Source organism: Nyctereutes procyonoides, unplaced genomic scaffold, assembly GCF_905146905.1.
Source record: "Nyctereutes procyonoides isolate TBG_1078 unplaced genomic scaffold, NYPRO_anot_genome, whole genome shotgun sequence".
Lineage (NCBI taxonomy): Eukaryota > Metazoa > Chordata > Mammalia > Carnivora > Canidae > Nyctereutes > Nyctereutes procyonoides.
In genome coordinates this window covers 19,426,144-19,442,948 of record NW_026575132.1, presented here as the reverse complement: position 1 = coordinate 19,442,948, position 16,805 = coordinate 19,426,144, and the positions used below count along the sequence as shown (strand labels likewise).

General features: G+C 37.0%; 1 protein-coding gene across 1 annotated transcript in view; it reads left to right on the top strand.

Moving 5' to 3' along the window:
- Window positions 1-16,805, top strand: part of ERBB4 (erb-b2 receptor tyrosine kinase 4) — a 1,090,474-nt gene that overhangs the window by 747,041 nt on the left and 326,628 nt on the right. The window contains exon 5 of the mRNA XM_055345632.1: window positions 12,992-13,057. Coding sequence (XP_055201607.1) covers window positions 12,992-13,057 — 66 coding nt within the window. The remainder of the gene's footprint in view (window positions 1-12,991; window positions 13,058-16,805) is intronic.

The window sequence follows — 16,805 nt, the reverse complement described above, 5'->3', positions numbered from 1 at the left end:
ATAAACTTCATCAATTTTAACATCACATTTCATTCCTTAGGCTTGTGGTGGCATTTTAGAAGTGTGCCTATTTGTTAATGTGGTCATTTTTATTTTAAGTGTGAGGACTTGGGGGATACCCACAGACACACACACACACACACACCCATACACACACATACACCTATGTCCAGCTAAGTCCCCTTGGCAGGTGAAATAATGGTAAGAACGTCAGACAAGACTTCTGGCTGCTACCCTCAGAAGAGTTTGTTTAATACAGTGCCATGGAGTCATCTAATCTTCCCCAATTTGTTACCCATTTTTCTTTGTTATCTGTCTCAGTGATGTCTCATCTCCTCACCTGACTGCTACAGGCTAGCAATCTGTAACAGAAACTCAGTCTCAATCTCGGATATAATAAGAAGAAGAGGCTCCAAGATTTATGGCCCCAGCCATAATTATAAAGTCTCAAACCTCAGACATTATGAGACCTTTCAAAACTTACTCAGGGTGGAAGAAGCTGGGTTAGTACTGCTGTGTGAAGATATTGGCCTCTTTGTAAAGAAAATGTTGGGTTATTCAATCTGGGAAGCCTGTTGTGTTTTTACTACTGCTAGGAACTGTGGAGAAGAAATGGTTTGTTTCCTTAAGGAGCTTGAAGTAATTTCATCCATTTTAGTTTTCCTATGGTAGTACCCATTTCTTATTAATTCATAGAGGAGATAGATATGTTCTTGGATCTGTCAAGTAGAAGCCAGATGAAAACAGAGACTGCTTATGGAGACCATGCCACACAGAGATTTCCTTATGCTCATAATGAAATAAAACCAGTGCATTGCTTCTCAAGTAACTACTCAAGTAACTACTACTCTGACAGGATTAAAAAATGGCAAATATTTAAGGAAAATGATCGAGTCAACCAATGACATAAAAGTGATAGAGCGGAAAAGAATACATGGTGAATGGTTTGTGATGGGAAAAAAGGCAGGAGGAGAGAAAGAGCTAACGAGTTTCCTTGGGCAGGGGGAAGGCTGTGAATGAGAGCCTTCATAAGCTGAAAGTATTATGAGAAAAGTGAGAATTGAGGAAAGATTTAGAATTGTTGCCACCAGCAATGCTTTGGATCTCATTTAATATCCTCTGCAAGGAGTTAAGTTTTTTTGGTTGAATTTGAGCCGCTGAATCATGCCTCTCAAGTGGGACACCACTCACACACTGAACATGCAGATGGTAACAATTCCTCAGGGATCTGTTAGCACCTCTAACTAGCAGTCTCACAAATGAGGGTCGTGGAACGGGTAGGGACCCCAGCATTGATGACATCTGATCCTCACCAGCAATCCAAATGCTATTCCAGCATGGGTTTCTTTCTGCTTTTTTTGTCACACACCTTGAAATATTATCGCCTCTTTTTTTCCTCCTTCCATGTACACTAGGCTGAAAGGTACAAGAATGTGATATCCTAGTAGCAGAATGAGCTTTCCCTGTATTTGCATTATTAGTAGCATTCCTGCTGAGATCACAGCTTCTTAAAGTTTGCCAAAAGCATTCAGAGACCTCTGAAACCCACTTGTCGCCATCTGCCAAGCCTGTCTGAGTTTCTATGATGTTACACCCTCCTCCTTTCCTCTTACTTGACTATGATACCTTACTGATCATTTCAACTCTGTCTGCATAAACACTTCTGTCTCCAGATTACTTGATTTGTCTGCCGTATCATTTCTGCTGACCATCTACATTTCTTTGTCTTTCTTTCTTGTTCTTTAATATTTTTATATACAGTATTTTGAAGGAGGGAAAAAAGAGCTAACATTGATTGATGCTTGCCACATGCCAGGCATTTTATATATGTTATTCCACTTACCCCTAAATTTACAGAAAGTATCATCATCTATCTTTCATTAACAAAGAAAGTAAGCTCTTAGGTAAAGTCTCTTACCCGATATCCTAGGAGTTGTAAACAATGGAGACTGAATGCAGATAAAAATGATTACAAAGTTTATGTTTTCTGCATTTTGCCAGAACTTCTATGAACACTTAGAGCAGTGAAGGACAATATTATAAACTGGTTATGTACACAATACTTTCAAATATTTTATCTTCCCTAAACTAGAGATTATAATTTCCTATCACAATCACAAATGCTAATTAGTAAAAGGTGCTTGTATTTAATTAGCATTTATTTTAGCCCCATTTACTGATGAACCTCAATAAGCAAGTCATAGAATCAAAGTAAATGCCAATTAGAAATTTTAAAAATGTACAAGAACAAGAATTTGTGATAAAAATTCTATGTCTAAAAAGGGTTAACATGCTATAAAGAGATAAATTTCTGGTTCCACTTAAAGAACACTTCTGTTTTCTTACCTATGAGACAAATAATAGTATTTGTATTATAATACTGTTGTGCAAATTAAATGAAATACTAAGTCTAAAGTACTGTGTCTACTTGTTGGAATGTAAAAGTGCTCTACAAATGGTAAATGATGTGAAGAGGTTGATGATGTCTAGATTTCATTATGAAGTATGGTGTGAACTTCCATGTATAAGAAAAACATTTAAATACAAAATAAGAAAATGGAGTCAGAGAAATTAACTTACCCTCCTGAGAAATGAAACAGCCAAAAGCAGAGTGAGAACCGAAATTCTAACCTGTCTCATGCCAGATAGACTCTGTATGTGTGTGTCTTTTGATATTTACATGAAATACTGATTTAGAGCCGCAAATGCAGAAATTTACATTGATCCTATTACATGCTATTTTATTACATTTGGTTCATCATTTCATTTACCAAGTATTTTTTTTTTAAATCTGAATGGTCGTCTTACATATGAGCAATTGCTCTCTCTGCCAGATTTGTGTCATAGGCAAATATGGTAATTATATTTCAACTGTTTTATCTAACTCAGTGATTAAAAAGCCAGATGTGATAGAAATGTACAGAGGCCTTTGGTCCACTGCTAGAATTATTAGCACATCAATCTAGGCCAGCCAATTCCTTTGTCAAATGTTCTGATACATGTGCCAGTCATCTACAAATCCACCAAGTGTTCCAGATCCCATCAGTGTTTTCCCTAAGGATATAAACAACGGCATGGTCAAGTTCTTTCTGATATCTAGATCATCTTTCCAGGAGCCACAAATCTACTTAGAAATGTGATATGATATTAGTGATATTTTCTTAATGTATGGTTTCATTTAAAAATATGCATGCTTTTCTTCATGTACTAGCAAAATATTACATTAAGCAAAGTGGTTAATTGAATTATGGTATGGCTATATAATGGGAGGCAAATTCACATGCATGCGTGTGCACACACACACACAATATCATTCATGTAATATAAAAATTTTTTGGATAAAATACAATGTGAAAATAGGTTACAAAACCAGATAGAGTATTATACCATTTAAAAACAATATTAATATACTTCAAAAAATGAAAAACACCAAAGGGCAAAGTTTATAAATGATTCTTATTTTCCTCTTTTATATTATTCTGCAGTTTACATTTCTAATTTGAACATGTATTAGAAATAGAATCTAGCAAATCTGTCTGGAATATTTAACAGTATGGGTCAGCAAAGGGCCCACTGAGAGGTAGTGTCTAAGAAAAGCAAGTAAGCAAGTGAAGCATATGACTGCAGGCTATCAGAGAAAGAGGGGTTCCAGGAGAGGGAACAGGAGGGCCCTAGGTGTGGCAGCCCTGGTGGTGCAGCAGTTTGGTGCTGCCTGCAGCCTGGGGTGTGATCCTGGAGACCTGGGATCGAGTCCCACGTCGGGCTCCCTGCATGGAGCCTGCATCTCCCTCTCCCTCTGCCTGTGTCTCTGCCTCTCTCTCTGTGTGTGTTTATGAATAAATAAATAAAATCTTAAAAAAAAAAAGGAGGGCCCTAGTTGGAGGGTGCAGCTTGTATATCCTGTGAACAGCAGATGAGAGTGGCTCAGAAGAGTGACCTGGGAAGAAAATAGTAGAAGATAAGGTTATGGATGCAAGGAGAAGGCCAGGTATTGTGGGGCCTTTGAGACTACTGCAACACTTTGTCTTTTTACTTTGAAATGGGAGGTTATTAGTATCTGACCTGGTCTGACTGAGAAGATTGTTCTGGCTAATATATTGAGAGGAAGGAGATTGTACAGAGGCCAAGATAGAAGCTAGGATACAAGTTAGGAGATTATTGCATTATCCCAAGCAGGAGATGACTATGGCTTAGTGGTGTGGACGGTGGGAAATGAATGGACATATATGTATTTTGGAGTTAGTGGTAACTAGATAAGCTAATGATTTTGGATTTGAGCTGTAAGAGAAGAAGAGGGGCTGAAGATGATGACCTCAACCTTTTTAGCATGAGCTTCTAGAAGGATTGATTGACATGAAGGATTGTTGTGATCGCATGATTAGAGAAGATGTCGCAGGATAATTTTTTGCTGGGGTGGGAAGATCAAGGATTAAATTCGGACATGTAAATATATTTGAATGTCTGCTAATCATACCAGGTTTACCAGCAGTTGGATGCATATACCTGTGCACTACATGGTCTGGACTGGACATATAAATTTTAGAAAGTTTCAGCCTATTAGTGTCACATGAGGATCAACGGAGTTAACATATATAAGAACTTAGAACATGGGGCAGCCCAGGTGGCTCAGCAATTTAGTGCCGCCTTCGGCCCAGGGCCTGATCCTGGAGACCCGGTATCAAGTCCCACGTCGGGCTCCCTGCATGGAGCCTGCTTCTCCCTCTGCCTGTGTCTCTGCCTCTCTCTCTCTCTCTGTGAGTGTGTGTGTCTCTCATGAATAAATTAAAAAAAAAAAAAAAAGAACTTAGAACATTCCTAGAAGAAGCACTACCACATGCTGACCTCCAGGGGTATCATCTAGATAGAATATACTCTGAAGGATGCTCATGGAAGCTCTGGGGAGCCTTGTTGGTTCATCTTAAATGCTCATTATATAATGTACCTGTTATTATTACTGTGGTTGATTGCAAACAGCAGACACATCTTAATTCATTCTTTAATTCGGCTGGTAAGGTTTTTCAGTTTGTTCAGACTCCTTATTTATATGTTCAGAAATGTATTTGACATTGATTACAACTAATTCTGTTCCACAGTAGGTAAGATTCCTGTATTCTGTTCTGTGATAATTGACGCTTTCTAATTCCTTGATTTGGAAGAAATGCTTGACAATATCAAGTATGAAATATTTAAATGTATCAATATGGCATAGTATCAAGTATGAAATAGGTTTTTTTTTTAGGAAAAAGTCTAACTTTTCCTTACAATTTGAGTCATTTTTTATTATTGATATGATTTTTCCAAAAACTATTTGGGTTCTTTTACTATTATATTCTAATTTCTTTTTTATTAGTTATCGCAATCTAAAGAATTTTGGAGGTGTGCTAGGAGTATAGAATTTACAGAACAGGGATCCCCGGGTGGCTCAGCGGTTTAGTACCTGCTTTTGGCCCAGGGCATGATCTTGGAGTCCTGGGATCGAGTCCCACATCAGGCTCCCTGCATGGAGCCTGCTTCTCCCTCTGCCCGTCTCCGTCTCTCTCTGTCTCTCTCTGTCTCTCAGAAATGACTAATAAAATCTTAAAAAAAAAGAATTTACAGAACAATAATATAGATATTGTATCAGATCTCTCCGTTCAATGGGAAATATAATTCCTTTAGTGTGCTAATGTGTATTTTATCTTGGCATATGTACTTCATTACTTCTGTCAGTAACTTATGATCACTTAAGTCTATAAATGTAAATGATGATCAACAACCTTAAGTTCTGACTAGATTCTCATCACATCTCCTTCTGATTGTGAAATCTGTGTAGATCTGGCCATTCTACCTGAATTTGTAGAAGCAAATCTAAACAGCATGCTAATGGAGTAGCCACTTGCCCCCACATAGGATTGAAGAGTTTTTTTTTTAAAAGGCACTCCTGCAGATTTCCCCACCCCACCCTGTCTAGCTTCTATTTGCACATGAGATTTCTGCCATTATGATTTCTCCTTTAGATTGATTTGTTTTTACAGAAGACTTCAGGAAAGATGAAAATTTACTAAGTAGGCTCGGTACTTCAAACCTTTGCATAGTGTTGTGCCAGATAACTGGTCCATCCATTAGATATCTGTCTGTAATCCTATCTAAGTGGTGCTAGGGGGAGATGTGTGTGCTCTGGCAGTTATAGATCAGTAGTGGGGAGCTGAATCCCCAAGGAGAGGGCGGATAGAAGTGTCTCAGACTAAACTGATGTATTTTACACCAAAAATTGATCTTGATCAAATGAGTATGTATGCTACTCTAAATCCTTGGACTATAGATTACTTGACTGAATAACATGAAGGTGCATGTAGAAAAAATAAGTTTAATGATGTTGACATTACCTACTCTTTCAAAGCAATGATAACTTAAAATTACTTTAAACTGCTAACTCCTGCCTGGCTGTATTGCTAGGTGAAAAAAACTCTTTTTTTCAAATTTAACTTTGTCTTCCTAGTTACTGAAAATACTTGTCCCTCATTTTTTGAATAGCAAATATATAAAATGTAAAACTTTTATTCAGTAGTTAACTTTCAAATGATAGGCAACACAGGAAGATTGAATTGAGATTGGAAGAAAACTGTAAAGTAATTTACATAACAAAAGTGGGGGATGAACATACACACGATAGTGAGAGCTATCAGACAAGAAGCAGAGTATTAACATCTGACAAAAAGGGGTGATTCTACATTACAGTAATATCACTAAATAATGATACTAACATACCATTTGCTGGAATCATATTGTGACTTTACTATCATATGGGCAGTTTATAGTACTTTGAATTTGAAAGAAAAAAGGTATGTGTTTTTTGGACTCCTGGGGAAAAAAATGCAACTTGCTGGAAATATATCCACAACACAAGGAGTGCACACCGGAAATGAGAGACTGTTAGATTTTTACACCTTTTAATCCATTTAGTTATGAAGCATCTGATCAGATGTAACACTTTATTTTCTCAAAATATGACTATTATGTTTAGAATTATATGTCAAATCATTATTTCTTATACATACTTTGTCATCTGGAAACTTCATCATCAGAATCCCTGGGATTCCTTTTTTAAAATATGGATTTCTGTACCTCACTCATCCCAGACTATAAAATCAGCACCTTGCACACGTTCTCAAATCTCAACAATAACTTTTGGGAAACATAACCTGAAATCCTCTTCTTTTTTTTAATATATTATTTATTTATTCATGAGAGACACAGAGAGATGCAGAGATATAGAGGGAGAAGCAGGCTCCCCCTAGAAAGAGCCTGATGCAGGACTTGATCCCAGGACCCCGGGATTACAACCTGAGCCAAAGGCAGACACTAAACCATTGAGCCACCCAGGTACCCCCTGAAATCCTCTTCTATTCTGCAGATCAAACCACATAATTTCAGTTTTTAAAAATTTGACAAACTCCATGACACCTACACAGAGTAAATTCTTACCTGTTTAGAAGATTTTCAAGGCACCTTGTAAGCTTCCTCCTCCAGATGTTGTCCTATGCGAAAAACTCAAAGGACTATAAAGTATTCATTATGGCCCCAAAGAGTTGTGTGCATTCATGCCTCTGTGTCACTGCTTAGGTTAATCATTCAGCCTCGAACTTTCTTCCTCTTATCTACTGACAAACAAGACATTCAACCTCAATGGAAATGCCAACCCCTCTGTGGAGCCTTTTCAAACCCATTATCTCCATTTTATGCACACCTATATTTTAGCAAATATTATGATTATCATAATTATTTGCCTATTTTTCTACTTTCTGGTCCTTGAAAGCTCCTTGAGGGCAGGGCACTTATTTATTCATCTTTTTATCATCCATTCAAGAATAGGGTCTCGTTTAGTGTAGCCTTTCAATAAATGTTCCACTTCTCCTTTCTGAATTATAGGATCATGAAAAAGATACTATTCTCTTACTATTTCCCCAGTAAAATAAATTTTAAGAGGGTAAGACTGCCAGTTTTTAAAAGACCCCAAAAAGGAACCCAGGGACGTAACTGCATTGCCTTTAGCTATAGACAGTTTGAAGATATAATCTTTTATGGTTGCCGGTGACTTCATATTTTGTGGCTCTTCAACTGCCCTGGCATATTACATGCAGAAAGCAGTCCACAGGTACATATTAAATCCCCTCTCTGCTGTCAAGTAGTCCCACAAACAAGCAAAACTTCTAGCATGAATTTATGACTCCTAAAAATATCAAAGTGGCTCAGGGACTCTAGTTCCTAAACAAGAATCCAAAAGCTACATTTTTAATAACTTGTGCTGGACAAGCATAAAAGATGAATTTAGTCATATTTGCTAACTCTGTGATGAATAATGCATTGTCAAAGTAGAGGTGATTGTGAATTAAAATAATGCTGATGTGCAGCAATCAGCACTTACTTTAAAGGATTAAAATGGTTGCTAAAGTGACAGAAATATTTGTTTAAAATTTTGTTTTATTTTATATTTCACCTCTTTTGGTCAGAGTGACAGGAGGTAGAAATATTAATTTAAAGAACTATGCTATCACTAAGCTGAATGGAAATGTCAAATTCTTATTTTTAAGTGGTACATTTCCTCACACAGTTTTAAAGAAATTATTGCAATAAACGATGGAAGAGAATCATGGAGCATATTGAGACTTGGAAATAGGCGGATTTGGACAACACCGAGAAAGTCTCAGTGCCTCAAAGCATTTCTTCCATTTACATAGACTAGTATCTATTCTTTCTTCTATCCTCATTTTATTTTGTTTTATTAAAGATTTTATATCTGGGACGCCTGGGTGGCCCAGTGGTTGAGTGTCTGCCTTTGACCCAGGGCATAATCCTAGAGTCCCAGGATCGAGTCCCATATTGGTCTCCTCACATGGAGCCTGTTCTCCCTCTGCTCCTCTCTCTCTGTGTGTCTCATGAATAAATAAAATATTTGAAAAAAAAAGATTTTATTTATTTGAGAGACAAAGAGAGAGGAAGCAAGCACAAGCAGAGGGAGGCAGTGGGAAAGGGAGAAGCAGGCTCCCTGCTAAGTAGGAAGCCTAATGCAGGGCTATATTCCAAAACCCAATCCCAGGACCCTAGGATCATACTTGAGCCATTGGCGGACACTTAGCCGACTCAGCCGCCTTAGCACCCCTTCTATCCTCATTTTAAAAACATACTGCTAGAGAAGTGGTTTATAAAATTAATTCACAGTAAAATAGTTGTGAATATATGGTCCTTTTGCCTCTTGAAATCAGGCCTCCAGAGATACTGCACACCTGAAAATCTGAGAATAGAAGACAGAAAGTTCTCAGTAAGATATCGGGCCATCGTTAAAGTATTTTTTTCTTTCTGTAGAGGACACACAAGTGATCCTTCATGGGCCATACTTATCCTCTCCACTAAAATGCTCTGGTCTAATATCATTTTAGATGTAGAGATAAATCACTGTATAAGGAATGGAGTGGACTTCCAAACTACGAGGCATTACACTGGAAATGGTCCAACTCACCCTGGCTGCATCCAACTCTTCTTGCCTGAGCTGGAGGACTGTTAAAAATTTAGATTTACTGGCTTCTTTCCTTAAATCCCATAGAAAGTGAACATTAGATACAGAGTAATCAAAATTCTTTCCCTTTAAAATAATACAAAATTAATTCTTTATTAGAGAAGTAGCCATGTCTATTTCAATACCTAACATAGTTCCTAATACATAGATGCAGAAGAAACTGAAAAAATACTTTTAATAGATGGAAAGAAGGTAAGGATAAAAAGTTTGTAGTTTTGTTGTTGTTGTTGTTGTTTGCTTGTTTGTTTTTGGCTTTTGGTTTTTTGTTGTTTTTTTCCTAGATAGGTAATAAGGAAACCCCTTACCTACCTTCTCATATTTTTGACGCTTATGTGCAACAGAAATGTTGGAAACAAAAATCTAAAACATATTTTAAAGCATATTAAACTACATTACCCAGTTGTCTGCAAGACTCACACTAGCGTTGCAGCATGAAAATATGGCAAATACGTTAATTCGGGAATATCTCCAGTCAGATTTTGGTCAGATATTTTGACACATACCTAATTGCAATAGTTAAGTGAAAATAGTGTTTTCCCAAGTGCCATATATTGCACAGTTTTGAAGACTAAAGCTGAACTCAACATGTGGGCAGATTCCAAAGAGTCAAAGACAAGTCAAATGAAGGGCAGGCCAGAATGAGCAACCATTTGTGGAAGCACATTCAGGTCATGGTCCTCCAACACATGTGTAGTAATAGAATTCTGAAATGTGTGCACCAAGTGATCCTCCTCCTCTTGGTTTCCACAAGGGTTGAAGGAATATAAGACTGAATAAAATCCCAGAAGAGAGGCAGTTGTTGTTAGCTTCCTTTTATAGCAGCAATAGATATTTTTGTTTAAATATGAATAAAAAATGGAAACAAAATTTCTTAACAGCATGTTCATAGTGAAGGTTGAATTATTTAAACTGTGATTTGGGGGTGGGTGGGTACTAGCTCATTTGCTTCCAACTAGATAGGCCTTACCATGATACTTCATTAAGAACCGTAAACCAAATTTCTAGTAATATCCCTTTTTTTTATATTGGATCTAGGCATAGGTTTTGGAGTGGTAAATCAAAACCGCAAAAATAAGAAGGTAGAAAATATATAATCTAATAAAAATGGAACACTGAGTATACAAAAATAATGTCCAATGTTACTTAGCTACCACCCCACCACCCCACCCCCAGCTACAGAGAGTGCTCTGGTCACAGTGAATGTAGCTAAATATTTCATTGGTGGCCAACACAATTAAAGAAGTCATAGATTAAATAGTAGATCATCTTCTGCTTCAGATATCTTTAATTAACAGACCACTTAATGGGTCGATTTAAAAGATTTTAATGCATCTAAAGAAATATATTAACCTTAGCTACTTTCTCATAAAAAGTTTATACTCAAAGTTTTCACTGCCTCCCATTTTGTCTCACAGCCCTTTCTAATTTCCGCTGGTATAAATCAAATTAGATTTATTAGCATTGTACAAAAGAGCTCCAGTAGGTTTTTTAATAATAATTATCATTATCACTGATTAAAGTTATATTGTTCAGGCCAGATGGAGTCCTTTTCCTGTCAGCTAGAATGAGCTTGCATTATGTAGTTATAATGTGTTTGGATCTAAATAAACAGATGGCAGAGTGACAGGATATTATACGCTGGTGATGTCAGCAACAGTGCTTCACAAACAGAATTGCTTTAAATAAACTCTGTTGTGGCAAGGATCCTGATACTTTTAAGAAGGTGACTGGAATTGAGCCTCCTAAGTGTTATAGTGACTTGGAAATTGTACTGTTCGCTTGCAGAAGCGTGGACCATTTGGATGGTCTGAGGTTCAGCCTGAGAAAGTGTGCCTGTGAATTTGCTCCTTAACGGTGAAAGCATTGAACATAACAAATTCACTCAGGTGGTCTCTTAAGGAGAGAGAGAGAATGGGGGTGGGGGGGAAGGCTGCTCAAGTTGTAACATTTTTCAAGTTGAAGAGTTAAAACCTATGAGTCAAGGAGAGAAGGAAACATTTGATATCACCCTGTTGCATAATTTTTACAATTTAGATTATAACATTAGAATAAACATCTTGTATAGGCATATAATTAATATTAGAAATTATATTTCTAAGTTTAATTAGAATTACAATTCTAATTATTCTATTCTAACTCACAATTAATATTAGAAAATTAATAGAGAAGGTTTAATAAGAACTATGTTATAGAAAAGCTTTAGTTTTTAATAGATTTTCATATATACATTTTATTCTAAAAATAAGCCCTTCTTACTCAGCCATTAGAAACGACAAATGCCCACCATTTGCTTCAGTGTGATGGAACTGGAGGGTATTATGCTGAGTAAAATAAGTCAATTGGAGAAGGACAAACATTATATGGTCTCATTCATTTGGGAAATATAAATAATAGTGAAAGGGAATAAAGGGAAAAGGAGAAAAAATAAGTGGGAAACATCAGAAAGGGGGACAGAACATGGAAGACTCCTAACTCTGGGAAACGACCTAGGGGTGGTGGAAGGGGAGGTGGGCGGGGGGTGAGGGTGACTGGGTGGCGGGCACTGAGGGGGGGGCACTTGACGGGATGAACACTGGGTGTTATTCTATACGTTGGCAAATTGAACACCAATAAAAAATAAATTTATTATTAAAAAAAATAAGCCCTTCTATGCTCTTATACCCACAAATACTTAGAGTGAACTTAGGAAATTCAGAAGCAAACTTCTGAGAAAGTCATTATACATGATTTCTTCTAGCTAATACTCTTTTGCTTAGTCCTTAGGAGAATTTCTCTGTAGGACAAGAGTATATTTGCTGAGGCAAATACCTAGAGTAGCCTAGTCCTTAAGAAGAAGAAACTGCTACAGGAAATAAAGGCTTGTATTTGAAAAAGAAAGTAGTACCAACAAAAATTTTAAAAGAGGGTATCTCAAGCTTTGTAAAAGGTTCATATTTTAAATGCTTGAAACTTTTTAAAAAGATTTATTTATTTGAGAAAGAAAGAAAGCACAAGCATGGGGGGCAGAAGTGTAAAGGGATGGGGAGCAGGTGGGCAGAGGAAGAAAGAGGGATTTCAAGCAGACTCCCCACTGAGCGTGGAGCGCTACAACATCAGCTCTACTTACGGCTCCGGGGCTCGATGTCATAACCCCGAGATCATGACCTGAGCCAAGTCAAGAGTTGGACGCTTAACCAACTGAGCCACCCAGGTGCCCCTAAGTGCTTGAAATTCTTATAAAATGATGAGAGGATTTTGAGTATCAGCAGATTGTATTTCAGCTTCCCGTGCATTTGACATTCGGGTTTTGCTACCTAAGTGGGCACTTTATGAGCTATGTTTCCACTACAGTATAACATAAAAATCCTCATAAAGGAACAAGAGTATTTTCTTTGAAGGGTTATCCCTAGTCAAAGAGCGAAAGATTATAATGTGCCTGTGCTTTTTCCTGTTCTACAGGTGGACGTTGTCATAAGTCCTGTACTGGCCGATGCTGGGGACCCACAGAAAATCATTGCCAGACCTGTAAGTGTTCAACACTAAGAAGGCATAGGCTTGAAATGGTCAAGGAATTTTAATAACTCATGTTTTTCACACTTTTGGGTCATCAGAAACATGAAAATGAGCTTCTGCTTCTTTGTGGTAGACTTGCTACTATTCAAGTAAAGTAAACCGTCCAATTTTGTTGCTTTCAAATGAAGCATAGGATATAATTGTTTCTTATATTCCTTTGTGGTTTCCAAGTTAATACTATCAACAACACAGATGTGCTGATATTATCTATGATTTAAGAGTCTGTATATCAGAGAAAGTAGGAAATCCAAATGTATACAAAATGGTAACTCCATTCCACATTAACTGAATATCTCAGTACTTTCCCCCAGTAGTTATAACACCATTTATCTATTAGAAAAAGAAAAAAAGGAAGGAAAAACAAACAGTACCATGTCCCCACTATGTTCTAGGCACAGAAATATTAACTATATGAATTATGAGTATAGATTCACTACTAAAGTGAATTTATCTTGCCCTTGCCTATATTTCTTTCTTGCACTAGTCATTAAAGTAGCTATAAGCTATCATCACTGCTAAGACATTTAAAAAAGTAAAAAAAAAAAAAAAAAAGTATTTTAAGTACAAAGAGAAGTATCTATTTTTTTCAGCATTCTTAAAGCCATATTTAAATCAGCACTGAACTTTCACTATCTTAAGGATAAATGGTTTCTTTAAAAAAGAAAAACAAAATGCTCTATGTAAATGGTAAAGATTTTTCTTTCTGCTGCAATAACAATGGCTGGAATAATATATGGAAAACAGTGTGGTTGCAATTTAAAATGTATTCCTTTATTAGCATAGAAGACACAGAGAATGTTATTGAAAGTATGAATACACAAATATTAGATATTGTGGAAACTTATTATACTGTTGAATGGAAGTCCAGATATTTCTAATTTGTCTCAGTTCATATTTGTTAGATTCCATTCCAATAAAGAAACACAAAAATAATTACTGCGAGCCACCATAGAAACAAGGTATAGCAAATATATATATTCACTATAGATTATAGTACATATATATATTCTCTCATTGATAAATGATTTCTTTAAAAAATAATAATAATTCATGGACATTTTCATGTCCAACATTCATAAAATAGAAAGTACTTGAAGTAAAAATGTCTTCCTACTTTTGTTTTGCTTCTGTCCTTCAGCCACCCCTAGGCAACAAATGTTACTGGCTACTTCTTTGTCTTTTTCCAGAGACAATTTATGCATACAGTAGGAAATATGTGTATGTTTTATCCCATTTTTCACTCAAATGTTAGCATGCTTTAAAGCACCTCGATTTTTTTTCCTCCATGCTTATGTGCATGAATTTGCTTGTAGTGTTAATTCCTAGAAATGGTAATTGAGAGCCTGCCTTCGGCCCAGGCCGTGATCCTGGAGACCCGGGATCGAGTCCCACATCAGGCTCCCTGCATGGGGCCTGCTTCTCCCTCTGCCTGTGTCTCTGCCTCTCTCTCTCTCTCTGTGTCTCTCATGAATAAATAAATAAAACCTTAAAAAAAAAAAGTTTAAAAAGTTAGATGAAACATAGTATCTCGGTGTAGACTTAACTTATTTGACAGAAATACTGTTTTAGGGGACCTATGTTTTGGCAAGAATTTTAAAGGATTGTAAAGATTAGATTAATATATGAAATAGGTTCACTACAATAGTAGTAGACAAGGTTTTCACAGCAAAGTAGTCGACATTGAGTTCCACACTATGCTAAAATAACATTGATGTGGCCTTACTTAAGAAAGTCAAGATTTCTAACGTAGAAGAATAGTTCTAATACTCTGTGATGAAGTGGCAGGTAACCATGGAAATTGTTAAAGTGTGCAGAGGTCCACAGGTCCTCTCCTGGCAAGAAAACTCCTGAGTTGTCAAATTTAAAAATGAATTTTTACTCACTCAATTACTTACTTATTTTTACAAAGGAACCAAGGACACTTCTCAGCCTGGCTGCTTCTGTTGTGTCTGGGACCCTCTAGTGGGTCCACCCACCCACCCCTGGTCTGCTGCAGGGGGAGAGGACTCTCAGGCCCACCAAGCCCACCTGGCACCCTTGAGGCCCACCTGTTCGATCTGGGGAATGTACAAGCCTACCTGGGCTGTTTTCTGTTGCCACCTTACCTTTAGGAAATGTTAGTTTAGACTCCTTTCTTCTGTTGGGTAGAGGGACGTAAGACACCTACTACTGTGTTCCTCCAGTTCAGGGTCCCAGACCAGTTTGCCTTTGTCTCAACATCTTTCAGAGTTCTCCTTTGCATTGTTACCCTTTGCATTATTTCCACAGTATGCTGCTCTTAGTAAGGAAGGACAGGGAAAGGCAGGTTCATGCCATTATTTCTGGACAAGAAGTCCTGTGTAGCACTTTTAATAATACTATTAATGAATGAAATTAAATAAAACTATTTTAATTAATGTAATACTTGCTGTATTTTATATGTGTTTTTGTAGAATAAAAAAATGTAATTTTTATTCTCTTTCTTTGTAGTAGTAGGAGGAGTGTTTTAGTGCTGAATGATCATTCTCTAATTGACAGGGAGCCAAAGTCTTGGAAATCACTCTATTAAAAGATAGAATGTGAAAACAGCACACATGAGTGTTCTCCAACTTTGAAAATTAAAGATGTCTTCAATTCATACAGCATTCAAAATGCAGTAATTTTTAATTAATTTTAAGAGATTTGGTTATATTAGTAAAAAAAATACAAAAGTTAATAAAAAGTCATAATTTTCAACAACTTCTCTTATTCTTATAGTAGACAACTTTTAGGTAATTGCCAAGCAGACACCTGTCTTCCTCTGAGAACTACCCCCTTCTAGAGGGGTGAGTCATTGCACCCATGTTTGTTTTGTGTGATGCTCTAACCTTAGTCATAGGACAGTATTTCTCAAACAGAAGTGACTTTGCCTCCAGGGGACATTTGTTCGTCTGAATATATTTGGTGTTCCAATACTGAATCAGGCTTGGGGAGCATCTATTGGCATCTGGTAGGTAGAAGCCAGAGATGCTGCCAAACATCCTGCAGTGCATAGAAGAACCTCACTCCACCCCTACCCAGACAAAGAATAATTATTCAGAATGAAATTTTAAAAGTACTGAAGGTTGAGAATGAAAAATCTTATAATAAGAGTAAATATTGACCAATGCTGGGCCAATGAAACTCTCTCCCAGAGAATTAGGACTTGGGATCCAGAAATTCTGGTTATACTACATTAGAAATCTGAACTTGAGGAGATATTACACCTAGTGGAAGTTTCCATTTTGAACCTGTTAAATAAATCAGTCACGCAGAGGCAAACAAAAATCAGAGACACAAAGAGAGTAACAATTCTTACCTACTGATTCTCTGGCCTTCATGAAGGCCTTCTACGCGTCTATCCTTAGGTGCCTTAAGAAACACAATGTTCTTCTAGCACTATTAAATGAGTTTTTTACTTGCCACCAAGTGAGGGTGGGAGGCAGTCTTGACTAAGAAAATCATCAAGCAGTATCAGATCATCAGCATGAAGTCATTTAATTCACCTACTTTTTTTTTTTTAAGATTTATTTATTTATTCATGAGAGAGAAGTAGGCTTCCTGCAGGGAGCCCAATGTAGAACTTGATCCCCAGATGGGGATCACACCCTGAGCCAAAGGCAGACGCTCAACCACTGAGCCACCCAGGGTCCCTCACCTACTTTTTCAGCATAGAAATCAGGCTTACTATAATGACCTAAAA